This window comes from Athalia rosae, chromosome 2 (genome assembly GCF_917208135.1).
Source record: "Athalia rosae chromosome 2, iyAthRosa1.1, whole genome shotgun sequence".
Classification (NCBI taxonomy): Eukaryota; Metazoa; Arthropoda; class Insecta; order Hymenoptera; family Athaliidae; genus Athalia; species Athalia rosae.
The window spans coordinates 29,023,679-29,038,666 of NC_064027.1; the positions used below are offsets into that span (position 1 = coordinate 29,023,679).

Consider the following 14,988-nt stretch of genomic DNA (forward strand, 5'->3'; position numbering starts at 1 on the left):
CCCCTTATCTATTTCCCCAGCCATACTACGGTTACAATAATCAGGAGGTCATAGACATGATAAGATCACGACAGCTTCTTCCATGCCCGGAAGATTGTCCGACAATGATATACAGTCTGATGATTGAGTGTTGGCACGAGGTCGCGAATCGCAGACCACAATTCCCCGAGATTCATCACAGATTACAAAACTGGTACACAAATCAAACGTACTTGAGTGACTTTTGCAACGAATCGGTAACAAGTTATTCTGGCAGTAGTCACAAAAGTACAAACAAGACGAATTCCACACAACTGTCAGCTCCGATCTACAAATCCGATTCATTAAACAGAAAAGATACAACATCCACATTCAAGTGCAATCAAGAACCATCGATGTGCAACATGAATGACCACAATGTGCCCATAAAAATGTTGTCTCCAGGTTATCATCACAATACAAGTGCAACGAATTGCAATAATCAGAACAATCAAAGTCAAAGTGAAAACACTAATAATTCTCCTTTAAAAATAAATCCTCCGAGTTACCAAAACGCAAATTCAAATTTAAACCTAAACGAGTACAACGAGAAGCAGTGTTGCTCTCCAAAACTTAGTGGGGCAAAAAAAGTTCTACCTTCTATACCACAGTCAATGATAAAGAACAGTCCTCCTAACGGAACTACAAGGCCCATCCAGAACGGGGCTCAATTAGTAGTCAGACTACCTGATCCAAGTAAAGTTACGACAGAAACAAGAGTATCTAAGTGATTATTATAATATTTCTTCATATTCGGATCTCGTTTGTTCATTTTTTAGTTTTTTTTTTCTTTTTCATAGGTTTTTAAAAGCCCTGCAGCTGAGTATAGAGAATTAGTAGTACATTATGCAACAAGTGAATAAAGCTGCAGTTTATTCCCGCGGACGACTGTACTGCCCGAGGGAATGATTAGCTTTATTCCTGCGTTGCATATAGGACTTTATTCCTGAATCAACTGTAAAGACCACTTTTCATCCCGCTAATTTACTTTTCGTCCCGCAAATTTACTCTTCTTCGTAAAATGCGGGAGAAAAGTATAGTAAGGAATCAGATTCAACTTTAGTCCTGCCTTCCAGGTCAAAAATGTTGTCTTTACGGTTGAGTCGTGAATAAAATCATTTTGAATATTATTAATTCGTTTCATTTTGTTTCATTCAATTTCACTATTGTCAATATTATTATCTATGTGTATAACGAATATAGTATATTAATATAAATGTATGCGTGTATTATATAGAATTTAGAATCAAAGAAACAACAATATTAACTGTAAGGAATTTTGATAAAAACAGAAAAAATAAGATGATGAATTGAAACATTACAAAAATTGATGAAACAAATATTAAGTAATGATAAGTGATATTATCACGCAATGATAATAATTAAGCAGCTACAAAGTGCGATAATTTTTTATAGTTTTTATTGTAAGGAAAACTTGTAAGTGGTTGCAAATGAGGAGAAAAAATGGATAACTTGAAAAATGAGAGGGAGAGAGAGATAAAGAATCTCAAGGAATTTGATTCAAACTAAATATACTACAATGATTTTTATGTACGTATGAGTATCTAGCTACAGGCAGGTATGCATAGAAAAAAGGTATATATAAATATATTATATTGTGAATGATATAAATAAAACGAGCGAATGATTAATGGAGCGATTGTTAGTAGTTGTTTATAAGATAAACTTTATACGTTTAATTTAGTCATACGCGAATATTTATAATATAAAAAAAAGGAATTAAATGTTTTTGTAAAAGAATTCTTCCAATTATTATACATTGATCCATATGCAAGTTCTTGTTTTCTCACCAACATATGAAAATATCTCAGGAATTCAATTCACATCCCACGATTGAATCACACAAATATTTCATGTCTCGTAGGATTTTAGATGTTAAAAGATTTATTGTTAGTGCTATCGCACGTACCAATGGTATGTCATTAGATGAAAATATGCCTTGCAAATGCGCTTTGAACGATAAAATCTGCGAAATCCGATGGAATGTGAGCAGCTAATGGCAGTTATCAATCAGCCACGTAGTTGCATGGATACAGAAAAAGCTCGGTAATAAAGTCGACCAAGTATAAAAACATTTTAACTGCATCAAAATTGCGATAGTTTTGCTGCTTTCGCCTCTAACTGTATTTTATAACAGTGTAACAAGCGATGTATCGTTTTTCTAGAGTACGAATACGTTTACTAATTTTAATCGTTAATTGTATACTCGGAAACAAGAAAGATTTTCTGTCACTACCATTGGCGAATGCGTTGAATGGTGTAATTTGGGATAAGAATTCAAATGATTTTGTTAAGATATTTAGCATTGAATCATACAAAATAATGCAAATAGAACGTTTGCAAATAAGCTGGGAATTGGAGAAACATAACTTTGGTGGCAAGATATTTAAGTTCTCTTCGTTTCCGGTTTGTATATAGAAAAACTAGAAAGGGTAACAAGAGAAACGATTTTTGATAAACGAAATATTTGTGTTTCAGATTAGAAATCTACTAAATTTTGAAAATAATTTCACCGAGATAAGCGGAGTCCACGGTGACATGTGGAACATTCTTGCAGGCATGCTTAATTTCAAGTAATTTTCGCGTACTCAACATCTAATTAATTTTCTATTTTTATAAAATCTGGTATACAGTCGAGAGATCAACTCAATCTATTATTGTAATAGGCTGAAGGTTGAAAAGATACGTGAAGACGAATATGGTACTAGATCCAAGAATGGTTCATGGAGTGGTCTGTTGGGATACATTTGGCGAAATGAAACTGATATTATTCCCCGAAGTGTGGCTTACCCGTCTCGATTAACAGCGTTACAATTTACGATGGCCATTTGGAGAACACAGTAATTTTGAATTTATTCATACAACACCAAACGACAAAAAACTATCATTCAATTTTACTTCAACAGTTACAGATTCTATATGAGAAAAAAATTGCAATTTCATCGTGACTGGATGGTAGGATTATTCAGTCGTGAAGTCTGGTTGTCAGTTTTTATTTTTCTGTCTGCGATATCATTACTTAGTTTCACTCAACACTTATTGACTTGTATCAATAATGAGAAAAATGAGGACGTCGATGACCCCATAGTTCCTACTCTGAGGGATCATACGTTTTACATCTTCTCAATATTCTGTGGGCAGGGTGGGTGAATATAAGGAGATATTGAATCTCGGTTACCCTTGTAATCCCAGGCTAAATGGTCTAATATTTTTACAGGCTGGGTACCATCACTGTTGATAAAGCATTCGAAAATCCTCCTAATTACTACTCGCCTGCTTTCCTGGCTATTGTTAATCGCTTTCAGTTCCAAACTGATAGCTCATGTAACGCAACGACAATATCACAAGCCATTTACTGACCTCGAATCTTTATATAAAGATACGGACTACAAGATCGTTGTGAAACGGAACTCCTTTGTGTACTCAGTCTTTGTAGTAAGTAAGAGTAATAGACAAAAGAGATGCAAAAAGACAATCCAACACTTGTTGATTTTTCCATCAAACTGGAATTTTGTAGTTGGCACCGAGACCAATTTACAAAATGTTCGTGGACAGCGGTAGATTGGTGCAAGCATCAACGAATGAAGCTTATGATAAACTTTGTGGCGGTAGGTACGTCTATTTCGAAGCTCAGGATGTGGTAGAAGCTGACAATATCCGTACAAAACAATGTGATATAAATTCTATCGGGTCTCCTTATTACAAGACTTGGATATCGAGTGGAGTCGTACGTGGATTTGATTACGTGAAAACAATAAACCGGGCGTAAGTGTGAAGTTATGAATTTTTTTCTAGAGAACTACATAATCTCTGCTAATATTTTGACAGGATACTGAAGTTGAACGAATGTGGACTAATAGATCATTTGAAATCAACGTGGCTGGAGAAAGCCGTTGAAGTAACCAACACGGGTGATTTTGAATCGATAAAACTTGGGCAGCTTTCCTTGATATTTGGAATGCTCTGTGTCAGCATTATTTTATCACTCATCATACTAATAATGGAAAACATTGTGCATAATGAAACTCGTTGTAAACCTAATTGTTATTAAAGCCAACGCTTATTAGTGTGGCTATCATTCATTACCAATGTTCATTATCGCCAATGTAATGCACTCATCCCTTATCTGAAGAAATAATTCATCGGAAAATACAATTCCAATTTGATAAGAACCAGTTAACGGGGAAATCACTGGACATAACATAAAGTAATATACAACCGAAATTAAACGACAAATATTCACTCACCAAAATTTATTGTATCTTGTACCCGTTCTGCTACTTCAAAGAAAATTCCCGCCTGTGTAGCGTTTCTGAATTATCGTATGAAGTTCGATTAGGTCGTTGATCCATTTTTGATGCAGTAGTGTGAGATTTTCTGCAAGTTGAATAATATTAAACTTACAGAAAAACTGATGATGCTGTATGCATCCCCAGAGGACATTTTAATACACAGCGTCATACCTTTAGGCAACAGCGTGATTTCGAATGAAAGTATAATCGTTCAGTATTGTATTCAGTTGATCCACAACACTAAAAGTCCGTGGCTTATTATTTCTTCCCCAGGCCATTAGAAGGCATCCAGCCTGATGACGACGCAACCAAAACATTAACGGACTAGAAAATTCGAGTCTAACTGCCAGTCTCTAGTCAATTGTTTCCTCTAACAAATGTCGATTATTTCGTTCAACAACACTATTGGCTATTTTCAAAATATAAACAATATCGGTTGGTTGAGTCGTAATTGAAAATCGCGTAAAACTATCTTAATGGGTAAAAACTTTTGTGTTTTGATTATCAATAAATTGCTTATCCCAAAACGATCTTAAAATTAATCCAGTTAATTGACGATATTCCTCGTATGCGGAACAATACATGGTTTTTCGCAACCTGCAACTTATGTTGTAAACAACAGACAAACGCGGCGACAACAAGTTTAGACAAGCGTGGTTGTGGCATATTGTTTCACCTGACCAGTGTTGACGATGACAAATTTTTTAATCAACGGCTTGCATTGCGGTTTATTCACTTGTTAGTCTTAATGAATTTCAATTCGAAAAAAATTTTGGGAATTTGGAAATAGATAGAAAAAATGGGATAGAAATATGAATAATTTGCTATAAATATTTGAATTTTTAATTGATTTCAGATGTCAACGAGGCATACGATATAATTATGCAGAATAATATGTATGACACGCTGATGATAATTGTTGTCTCTTTTTTTACAAGTACCTAGTTAATATTTAATTATTTATCACCATAATTATTACGGTTACTATGATTCTGTTTCATGTTCAATACACAGTCCTTTCTCTGCAGCGTATTTTGGCATCACCATGTGAGAAAATTTTTCGAGGTTTTGTCTGTGAATAATGTGAGTAGCGGTTGAAGAAGCCAAATATCATGCAGAGTACAATTCAATGTAGGGTCGACCGATCATGTAAATGTAAAAGATAGTTGCCTGCTGATTTTAAATTGCATCATCGTATAATTGACCAAAATCCTTAGCTTTGCAGCCTTAATGCCTTTTAACGAGACGTTAAAATTTTTAATTGATCGTAATAGTTGATGCTACATCTTGTATGAATAAAATACTGGCAATTATTGTCGAAGCAACATGATAAAGACAATGATAAAATAAAAATATTTGGTTATGGAACTGGTCATAAATGGACAATCACTTATTAGGGTAATCTTACCGATGGTGCTGGAAATGCCAAAAGAGCATCATATTGGCACAAGGCATGACAGAAACCATGATAATAATTGATTTCTAATCACAAATAACCCCACTAAATAATGCGCCGGTCTGGTGTAATTCATTTGAGTTAAATAAGTAACATTTTTCCTATCGTTACGTTGAGACACCTCGAGCTAACAGTGATAATTATTATTCTAATTGAGGAGCTTCTTAAAGTTCAGTCTTTTGACTACTCGAGTATTGAGGTTTCAGCTCTTCGATTCGCTGTATGAAATCTGTCTTCTCAATGCACCCATCACACGTTTCTTCCCAATCATTCAAGATTTTTTTCAAGTCTCGTACTTTCAATTTCTTTAAATCCACAGTGTCTAGATCTATCTGTTTTTCTGAAAACGAAATGTAGAATGCAAGAAGTTGCTCGAACTTATATTTGAACGTAAATGACAATTGATGGAAAGGAAATATTTACCAAAGCGAAGATCGCAGATCTGGGCATCCTTCTTCATTAATTTTTCACAAATTTTTTCAGCGGGCATAGACCAAGACAAAGGTTTACTCAATTCACCAAGAATTCCAGTCGCGGATTCCTCGAGACCTCCAAGATAGTAACACTGTAAATTGATTTTTGAAATATAAGAGGGGCTCCACCAGTGCCAATTTTTAGAAAAGCTATTTCACATCAAGAATTCAGCACTCACAAATCTATTCTCTTTGGACTTAGTGTCTTTGCAGAACTTTTTAAATGCTGCTTCAATCTTTTTTGTATCACTTTTTGTACTCTCATCCAGAGTATCGGCAAATTTGTTAACTGTAGCTATACAAACTGTAAAATAAAAAATGTGAGATAATTGAAAATTGTGTCCATACAGGTCGACCCATTCAAATTACAGGAATATTTATCGCTTACCTTCACAGTCTCCTTTTTTAAGTGGGGAAACCTTGCCTATAAGTGCAACAAGCACCAGGCACGCAAATCCAAAAGCAGAATTCATCTTTGAATGTTAAGCTGTAAATTTTCAATCCAATTATATGTAAAAGTTGAATGGGTCGGAACTCGAATTATTTCTGTACTTTTGAAGGAATACTTGAATCCAAATGATATAAGCTATACTGTACTAAAAACGAGTAAACCGGTGAGGTTAAATATCAATGAACAAAACGTGAATTAATAGTTTCCAAACACGACTTCTATTTCATTATATCAATTCTCTTGCGAAACGGCATGAAATTTACGGTGAGTTGTCAGCACAAAAAGAAATTTAGTGTTCTCTGTGCACGCAATTATATACACGCTGGATTCTGTCAAACCGTATTCTAATCCCGAGCTGGCGTTACTTGATTGGTGAACCTCCTATATTATTCTTTACTGTTATTATTATCAAAATCAAACAATCTTCCTAACCAAACTTAATTTTCCATTCGGCATCAAACTCCACAATTTTTACATACTAATTCCCAACAATTATACTCCAAAAGCCACGTACTTGTATATGCAAAAACGTATGATACAGGTAAAACAATCCTAAGATCCAGGCGTTCTTGTTAATTCGCAAAATATTCACCTTGGGAATTTCTTCAATCCTTAGCTCAGACGAAATATCACAGTTGACTTCGCTCGATCCTGTCACAAATGCACACGTTGGTTTTCTGTCAGAAATCCCGGAACTTGCGACCTGGCGTTTCTCGATTGGCTCGAATACTGAAGACTAAACTCATTTTGCTTTCATTGGCTATCGGTGGCGTTGCAAAGGCAACCAAAACTCGGTTGAAATTCTGAAGGTAATACAGGAATTCATAATTCAAAACTTGAAATACGTGAAGCATCAAATTTAATTGAGTATTTCAACAAAAAACCTTCGGTTAATAATTAATTTTTGTAAACATAAATCTGGTCCTTTCTTTTTATAAAATTTCAAAGTATTTCCTATGAATGGATTAATACACAGGTGAAGTACAGGATAATTAATAGGAAACAGAGCTATGATTCAGATACTGATAGAAAAAGAACCCACATGCAACAGATAGTTTACAGATAAACAACGTAAATAATTACATTTATTTATTCATCGATTTTACACTGTAATATGATGATACGTCGAATACATTCCATGATGCAGAATCATGTATCATGTCGTATACAAAAATTAAGACAATTAGTGCTCTGAGAGAGATTATTCCCTTTGTGAGAATATTAAGCTGGTATTATAATTTTTGGTCATGAATTCTGTGATCAATTTTTCATTTGTTCGTATTGTTGGTAATTACTATTCGTTTCTTTGAAATAAAATTATATAAATTAATATTATTGTTATCATTGATATTATTACTATTAATTATTATTATTACATTTTTTATTTTCTTCATAATATATTATTATTGATATTATTATTATTACTATTATTGTTTTTATTATTAATATTATAGTTATTATTGTGTATGTATAATAAACTGATAAGTTAGTTCGTACGTTGGCTGCTTTTGTATATAATAAGGCCACTATCAGTTTGGATACACGTCCGCATCTCAACTCGCGAATGCATGATGTTAATAAAATTATACATTTATACTTTTTCATGCAGTGCAATACTGCAGCATAAAAACGTGCATTTTAAGATCATTTCACTAGTATTTATACGCTGGTTCACCTCATAGCTCTAATCGGCAGATGCACGTTTAGTAAGCCAGAGTAAAGAGATCTAAAAGTATCATAGGTATCGTGCCTGAAAATAACATCCGTATCAAACGTGCACGCGTGTGTTGTGTATGTGGGTGTGTTATTCATGTGGGTGTGTGTGTGTGTGTGTGTGTGTAGTGTGCATCGATGTGTGTAGTGTGTGTGTATCGATGTGTGTGGGTATGTGATACGTGTGTGTTTATGTGTATGTGTTTGCGTGGATAGTGATTGCGTGCATACGTTTTGTGATATGAATAAATTCGTAAATTAATCGAGTGTAATTCTTGTATGAGTTGCATACGGCTTGTACAGTGTAATGATGAACGAAAATATGTATTCGTATATAATAACAGTTAGTTGAATGAAAATAATATTACCGTTATTACTATAAATATTATATTGTAGATAGTTCTGTTTAATAACAACAAGGTTTCGCGGTTTATTTTTTTTCATTTTTTTTTTTACGTTTTTTTCGCATTTTTTTTCTTTCTTGCAGCAGTGATTAACAACAGGATTCATTTTACTTCTACCATATACAAAGCAAAAAATAATATTAATAACATTATATTTAATAGTGTAGTAGTAATAGGTTTATTTAAAAATTTAATTTATATATTTATATATCAATAGTAAGGCGATTTGATTTTCGAATTTTTTAAAAAGGCATTTAGGTTCTTTTTAGCTCTCTGTTTCGGTCGATTATTTTGTTCATTTTTTTTTTTTGTTTTTAATTTTATTTTTCTCTCTGTTCATTGTAACAACTTATTTTCGTCGATTGAATATTTTAAATATTTATAATAAGTACTACTTTTAGTAGGGTCTTCATACTTGACGTCTTGACATTTACAATCTTCCATAGAGGAATCGAAGAGATATTGAACGCTCAAAGTCTGGGAAGCGGCTATACACAAATCACGCGCTTCTGAAGCGATCTATAATTCATAGAATCGATGCTATGTATACTTAAATATTTATATAAGAAAATTGAAAAAACAAAAAAATAATTAAATAAAAATAAACAAATGACTACCATCCCTATGACTACAAAGCTAGGACGTGCGCCCTAAACACGGTCATTAAATAAAGCGAAATTACTTGAAAAATTACATCACCAAGTCATTAAACCACTCTTTGTCAGCTATTTGAATCTTTCGAATTTTATACATCTTTTATCATTTATTCTTGCATAGTTTTTTGCTCGCTTTCTATAGTTTTTCTTTTATGAGTATCTTTTCGGAAGAATATGCGAGGGTGAAGTTGTTCGAAACACCTTAGATATAAAATCGTAGTTCCGAAACAATTGATATAAATAAAAAAGACGAAAAGTAAACGACCGCAGAATCGTAAATGGGTGAATTATTAATCAATATATACCTAAACATCTCACATTGTGCGAATGAGAGGGATCCTCTGTTGAAATAAAGATCGAAGCAATGGGCGTTAACATCGTAGCGAGAGAGTATGGCTTGTGAAGAGATATGACATCGCAGACTTGTTTTTTTTCTATTTTCTTTTTCATTTTCTTTCTCTTACTCTTTTCTTTTAATATACGTCAAATTCACATCAGCTTCTGCTTGGCGCACTCCGGGCAGATAACGTCATCGGCGTCGGTGATGAACCCACGACCAACCAAGGATGTCTTACATCCGGCACAGATGAAGCAGTCGTTATGCCAATGCCTGTCTTCGAACGAGATAAAACGCGTTCCACCGATACCTGAAAAGCGGCATAACAATTACGTAAGTCCGACGAAGAAAAACTAAATAAAATCAAGGAAGAAATAACGATTTCGTACCGGTGATCGGCTTAGTGCAGGCGGTGCACCTCTTAGCGAATAATTCTCCAAAGCAATCGGCGCAATACGGTTTCTCGTCGCGAGATGTAAATCGTTGTCCTGCCAAAGACGTGCTGCAGTTACTGCAGGTGAAGCATTCCCTGTGCCAGGGTTCGTTCTTGTACGTAACACCACCGCTGGTGATGATCTGGAAGAATACGTTTCATTACCGTTCAGTAAATTCGACGAGGAAGTAGCGAATGATAAATTCACTCGATCCTCTTTCTACCTTATTGCACTTCACGCATCGCGTGGCAAACTTGTCCTCGTAGCAGCCAGCGCAGTAAATTTCTTGTTCGCGAGGTATGAAACTCTTCGTACCGATCGGATTCTTGCACACGACGCAGCAGAAACATTTCTCGTGCCACTGCCTGGTCTTGTACTCCATCTTCTTCGTGCCTGGAACAATTAAGAACGACGATGAAATTCGACGGTAAATTACCGTGTAATGGATCATCGGGGCGATCGTATTTTTTGTTATCTTTGTCTCAAGGTGACTTTGATCTTGAAAGTCAGATTCAACATCGGCGGCGATGTGTAGAAACTGCGAGCTTTTCGTCCCGTACATTTGACCGTTGATAGATGTATATTAATTTCTAGAATTCGTCTCTAACGAATCGCGGTGCCAGGACGTGCCAAGTACGACGGTAAGAGAACGTTTGCAAATGCCAAAAATAAAACGGACGCACACACACCTGGGTATAGGTATCATATTTCGCGAGTTCACCCCCCAACCGGTACCTATATCAGGAATAGGTATAAGGTATAGATATAGGTATATCCATAAGCGTGCGATACCAATCTTCGCGAGTTTATATACGTATAGACCACACGGGAGATGACGTATTAGGGAGAACTAGGAGTCGAAGGATCCGCACTGCGGCACAAAAAGTCAACCGGAGAAAAAAAAGCACTGGAACGCTCCAATTCACCAAGTGGAAGTAAGGATGAGGGCTATTTACATAGGCCTAGTTATGTACGGTTGTTCGTTGGCGGGCGATAAATTTTTATCGGCTATTTCGTTTTATCGGTTTTATCGCACTTCCTTATATACCGCGAGTGCGATCATACAGAGGAGAAAAGGGCTCGCCGCGATCGAAATTAAATTCTGTCACAAATTTACCGTGACACGTGACTCGGTGAATGGCATCTTGAAAAAATTGAACAAACCGAGTGAAAAAGCTGCATCGATCGGCTCATTCTGGTCGGCGTACACTACAGGTGAAAATCGAGGCAGCTATATTTTCAATTGGCTTTGAATTGAAATCGGCGATGAAAATTATTCAGCGTCCTAGGATCCGATTTTCCGAAGATAATCGTCGGACTGACCATATCAATTAATTCAATGTCGCGCGTCAATCTATAGTCCCTGCAACAACATATCGGTCGTACATCACGTTTGTCACCACGGTGACCCACTTAGTTTTACTACTTGTGCAACGAATGAATTACCTCTCCACTACCCACCGCATATTTTTGCTCTAGAAATCAACGATAATTACGCAGACGAACACATCTGAAGGATTCGGGGCTAATTCATGTCCGCATGGATCGAAGTTGAGCGAATAATAAATTCAAAATTCCATTCGGTGAAAATTTTAATTCTCCGCGAAGATTTTAAATTTGTTTTCGGTCATTCGAGACTTATTGTAAAACATTCGTTCCGATCATCATACATCGCAATCATCTCTTCTATTAGGTATACCGTCTGCGACAGACGATGTACGCTGATGCATGTTGAATCGCAATATTTTTTTTTTTTCCCTTCTAAATTTAAATAACAATCTCTCGTACCTATCGTCAATTACATTCGAGAGAAAAAAAGGAGAAGAATGAAGGAAAAAATAAATAAATAATAAATAAAATTACTTCGACTAAAGATATTGCCATATTTGCTCGAGCTCAGACGTGGGATGTGGCCCATTAACAGGTTATGCTAATTAAATACGTCACTATACGCCGGGTATTGTGGTGGGCGATTCTTTGCTTCGAAGCGTTTATAAAGCGTACAGTTCGTGAAATCAATTGCACATTAATATCGTTAATTTTTCTAATTTAGAAAAGAAAAAAATAAACGAAATACTTCTTTCATTTATCTCAACGGTATGAATTCTCAAAGATCGGCGTTCAACCGGGTCGAAAGTTGCGCGATCTCTAATCGACAAAAATTTTCGAATAATTTCGTACGCGAAGTTCGTTACCACTCGAGGATTAGGTATACCGATTCCCTCGAAGTTTCATACGATCCAACTTAAGTTTTATAATTCTTATACTTCTTTAGAACGAGTGGCACGCGATTCGAGACAAACGCGGAGTCTGCTTTTCATTTATCCCGTCAATCGTACGTTACAGTAATTTTGGAATACGCGAGAAATACGTGGTAGGTATACGCGCGTATACATCACGTAATCGAATAATCGAGTCGCGCGTGAGCGATTCGGTGACGTTAATTGCGATATCATTTGTTGGACCGCTGTATAAGATACGATCGTTAGGTAGAAACTCTGATTAACGGACCGCCGGGGTTCGCGTTGCCTCCTAACGAGATGAGATTATTGCTTGAAATTTCGCGTGATCGATGGAAGCTGGTGGTTCGTTCGTCTTCGTACACCTACGTTGCGATCTTCCCAGCCGATGATTCATTCCCATGGATTAGTTACACGTATATTTACACGTAAAAACTGAGTCTATCGCCATGTTATTCGCACGTATATCCTATTTGTTCACTGTTATTCGTTCTACGATGCAAGACAGAATTAAACCTACACGTTTCACATATTGTTCAACTTTACATACGTACGTACACGTATGTATGTATACATACTGTACCGTGTAACGATATTTCCGTAAACAAGAGACGACGATTCTGCTTTGCTCACCGCGCGTGTAAATCATCCCACACGACTATTGGGGAGAATGAGATATTATGAGAAAAAATGAAATCCAAATTCCGAGACAGAAATATTTGCGACGCCACCGAGATTTTGTATCTTTTATTTTTCTCATCGGCTGATATTTCGTCTATGAATAATCAACGTTATTCGGAGAGCATATTATTCTCTCGACGTGGAATTTTCGTGGAGAAACCGATGATCGGGTACATACGTACATATTCGCACTTGTGTTGTAGCTGCGGTAGAAAATTAAATGCCTTATCACCACTTAAAAGTTGCTTAATTATACCTATTTCGGTCAATGATATAACAAACGGTGTATTTGAAACGATGACTTAATAACGAGCTATCGTAGAATGAGATAAAAAAAAAAAAAAAAAAAAGGAGAAGTTTTACGCGTATGAAACATTTTTTAATTATCGATCAAAGTTGGTTTACGTAGAAAATGATTTACAATAGAAGACGCAGGTGATTTTATTCGTACAACCGTAGCGTACGAGGAAATTGAGCTTCTCAGTTATGCTAATCGCGAGAAGAGCGAGAACTCGCATCACGCCGGAGAGATAAAAGTATAAAGTGTAACGAGATAAGTCATGCCCACCAGCTACGATAAAGCGAATAAGGCGATTAATGTTCGCGAGATAAATAATTGAACGGTTCTCCCGATGGTTTTAGGACGTTCCTTGAAATTTGCTAATTGCAGCTGCCGATAAACGACAGGGGGGGTAATACGTTACACGACGTTTTTCATTCGGCGTGAAATTGTAGGGACGATTATTCGTAATAAAACTTTCGTTCGACAACTAGCGCGTGAATGACTCAAGGTAGGATCTCAGTCAGTTGGTGTGACGTCACGTGGTCCAGCCTATGTCCGTATATGTATAAAGTCTGATGCCCCAAGGTCCGAATGTCCCAATGCGGCTGCGGCGTACTATGTGTGTACTTACTTTACATACGCGGTGCTGTACGCGCGATTCGATAGTTCGGAATTTACTTCAGATTTTTATTCTCGCTAATCGAGGATGACATCGTATGCCCTACAGAGATAAAATAACGGTCAGAGAAATGTGGCGTGTTAAACTATACGGGTGATCGGAAATTCACCTCCGCAGCTTCGATATTTCGCATATTTTCGTTAATTTCGTTTTCGAAAGTACGCGAATTCGCTAAGCGGGGACATAAAAATTCATCGGCTATCTCAGCGCTCCGCAGCTCAATCGTCGAAATATTCGACTCGGAGTTTTTTCATCCATCGATACGAATTAATCTACGGGTCGTGAAAGTGCGCTACGTATACATATATATATAACGAGACGACTCGCATCATTTCTAAATTTATGTACCCGAATTACACGTTACAGATATGGAAAGAAAAAAGGAAAGAAACGGACCAACTCCGATCACGTTGATCCGAACGAAGTCATGCAATTTCGATCACGAGTAGGGGGAGGAGTTATCGACTTTGAATAAAAAAAAAAAAATGTACACGTAACGTGCATATCCATAGGCATGTCTCCTCTCGTGTATGACCCCGTTCGCTGAATTTAAACGCTTGGTCACGTGACGTGACCAACTGTGGAATTATATGAAAGTAATAGCGGAATACACGCATGAATAAGGGATCCGGTGATCTGGCGATCTTTCTCAAAAGTTTTCTTTTCCAAACAACGAATCTCTTTACAAATAATAGCGGGACGGTGAGAGAATATTTATTCATTCAATTTAGCGCATTGCGTTAATTGTCCGAACTCAGGCGCGAACGGGATGGTGACGACGGTCGGTGAAGTGGTCAATATTTTTTCACCGCAACTTTGCAGAAGGTATCAAATTGCGTATCGAGTAATC

The 14,988-nt window shown here is 36.3% G+C and overlaps 4 protein-coding genes across 14 annotated transcripts in view; 2 read left to right on the forward strand and 2 right to left on the reverse strand.

Annotated features, from left to right (window-relative positions):
- LOC105693169 (tyrosine-protein kinase transmembrane receptor Ror) overlaps window positions 1-1,779 on the forward strand; it is a 49,518-nt gene extending 47,739 nt beyond the window's left edge. For both annotated transcript variants that reach the window (XM_012412926.3, XM_012412927.4), the window contains one exon: window positions 21-1,779. In XM_012412926.3, the coding sequence (XP_012268349.2) occupies window positions 21-749 (729 nt within the window). In that variant the 3' untranslated portion in view covers window positions 750-1,779. The remainder of the gene's footprint in view (window positions 1-20) is intronic.
- A 128-nt stretch (window positions 1,780-1,907) lies between these two features.
- On the forward strand, window positions 1,908-4,285 carry LOC105693135 (probable glutamate receptor). 2 transcript variants are annotated; one of them, XM_048649446.1, is made up of 7 exons: window positions 1,908-2,445; window positions 2,518-2,612; window positions 2,706-2,879; window positions 2,946-3,181; window positions 3,257-3,474; window positions 3,557-3,804; window positions 3,868-4,285. In XM_048649446.1, exons 1-7 carry the CDS (start codon window positions 2,188-2,190, stop codon window positions 4,088-4,090), a joined length of 1,452 nt encoding a protein of 483 aa, XP_048505403.1. In that variant the 5' UTR covers window positions 1,908-2,187; the 3' UTR covers window positions 4,091-4,285. The 2 variants fall into 2 exon arrangements, with proteins under 2 accessions (XP_048505403.1, XP_048505404.1); XM_048649447.1 differs by having other exon boundaries at window positions 1,908-2,085.
- An 866-nt stretch (window positions 4,286-5,151) lies between these two features.
- On the reverse strand, window positions 5,152-7,447 carry LOC105693144 (mesencephalic astrocyte-derived neurotrophic factor homolog). Of its 3 annotated transcripts, none has more exons than XM_012412856.3 (5): window positions 7,304-7,447; window positions 6,649-6,747; window positions 6,440-6,564; window positions 6,211-6,352; window positions 5,152-6,127 (listed from the first exon to the last, which is right to left on the reverse strand). In XM_012412856.3, exons 2-5 carry the CDS (start codon window positions 6,731-6,733, stop codon window positions 5,952-5,954), a joined length of 528 nt encoding a protein of 175 aa, XP_012268279.1. In that variant the 5' UTR covers window positions 6,734-6,747; window positions 7,304-7,447; the 3' UTR covers window positions 5,152-5,951. The 3 variants fall into 3 exon arrangements, with proteins under 3 accessions (XP_012268279.1, XP_012268280.1, XP_048505408.1); XM_012412857.2 differs by having other exon boundaries at window positions 7,226-7,372; XM_048649451.1 differs by lacking the exon at window positions 7,304-7,447 and adding an exon at window positions 6,813-7,043.
- Window positions 7,448-7,766: 319 nt separating this feature from the next.
- The window catches only part of LOC105693146 (four and a half LIM domains protein 2), an 84,154-nt gene continuing 76,932 nt past the window's right edge, over window positions 7,767-14,988 (reverse strand). For all 7 annotated transcript variants that reach the window (XM_020856450.2, XM_020856449.2, XM_048649422.1 and 4 more), the window contains 3 exons: window positions 10,479-10,648; window positions 10,211-10,397; window positions 7,767-10,131 (listed from right to left, as the gene is read on the reverse strand). In XM_020856450.2, the coding sequence (XP_020712109.1) occupies window positions 9,974-10,131; window positions 10,211-10,397; window positions 10,479-10,648 (515 nt within the window). In that variant the 3' untranslated portion in view covers window positions 7,767-9,973. The remainder of the gene's footprint in view (window positions 10,132-10,210; window positions 10,398-10,478; window positions 10,649-14,988) is intronic.

Bases quoted from the DNA above. Each gene is read 5' to 3' on its own strand.
- LOC105693135 (XM_048649446.1), top strand. From the start codon at position 2,188: ATGTATCGTTTTTCTAGAGTACGAATACGTTTACTAATTTTAATCGTT. The intron at 2,613-2,705 runs GTAATTTTCGCG...TTATTGTAATAG, and splicing joins GCAGGCATGCTTAATTTCAA to GCTGAAGGTTGAAAAGATAC. The intron at 3,805-3,867 runs GTAAGTGTGAAG...ATATTTTGACAG, and splicing joins GTGAAAACAATAAACCGGGC to GATACTGAAGTTGAACGAAT.
- LOC105693144 (XM_012412856.3), bottom strand. From the start codon at position 6,733: ATGAATTCTGCTTTTGGATTTGCGTGCCTGGTGCTTGTTGCACTTATA. The intron at 6,353-6,439 runs GTGAGTGCTGAA...ATCAATTTACAG, and splicing joins AGTCCAAAGAGAATAGATTT to TGTTACTATCTTGGAGGTCT. The intron at 6,128-6,210 runs GTAAATATTTCC...TTTCGTTTTCAG, and splicing joins GATCTGCGATCTTCGCTTTG to AAAAACAGATAGATCTAGAC.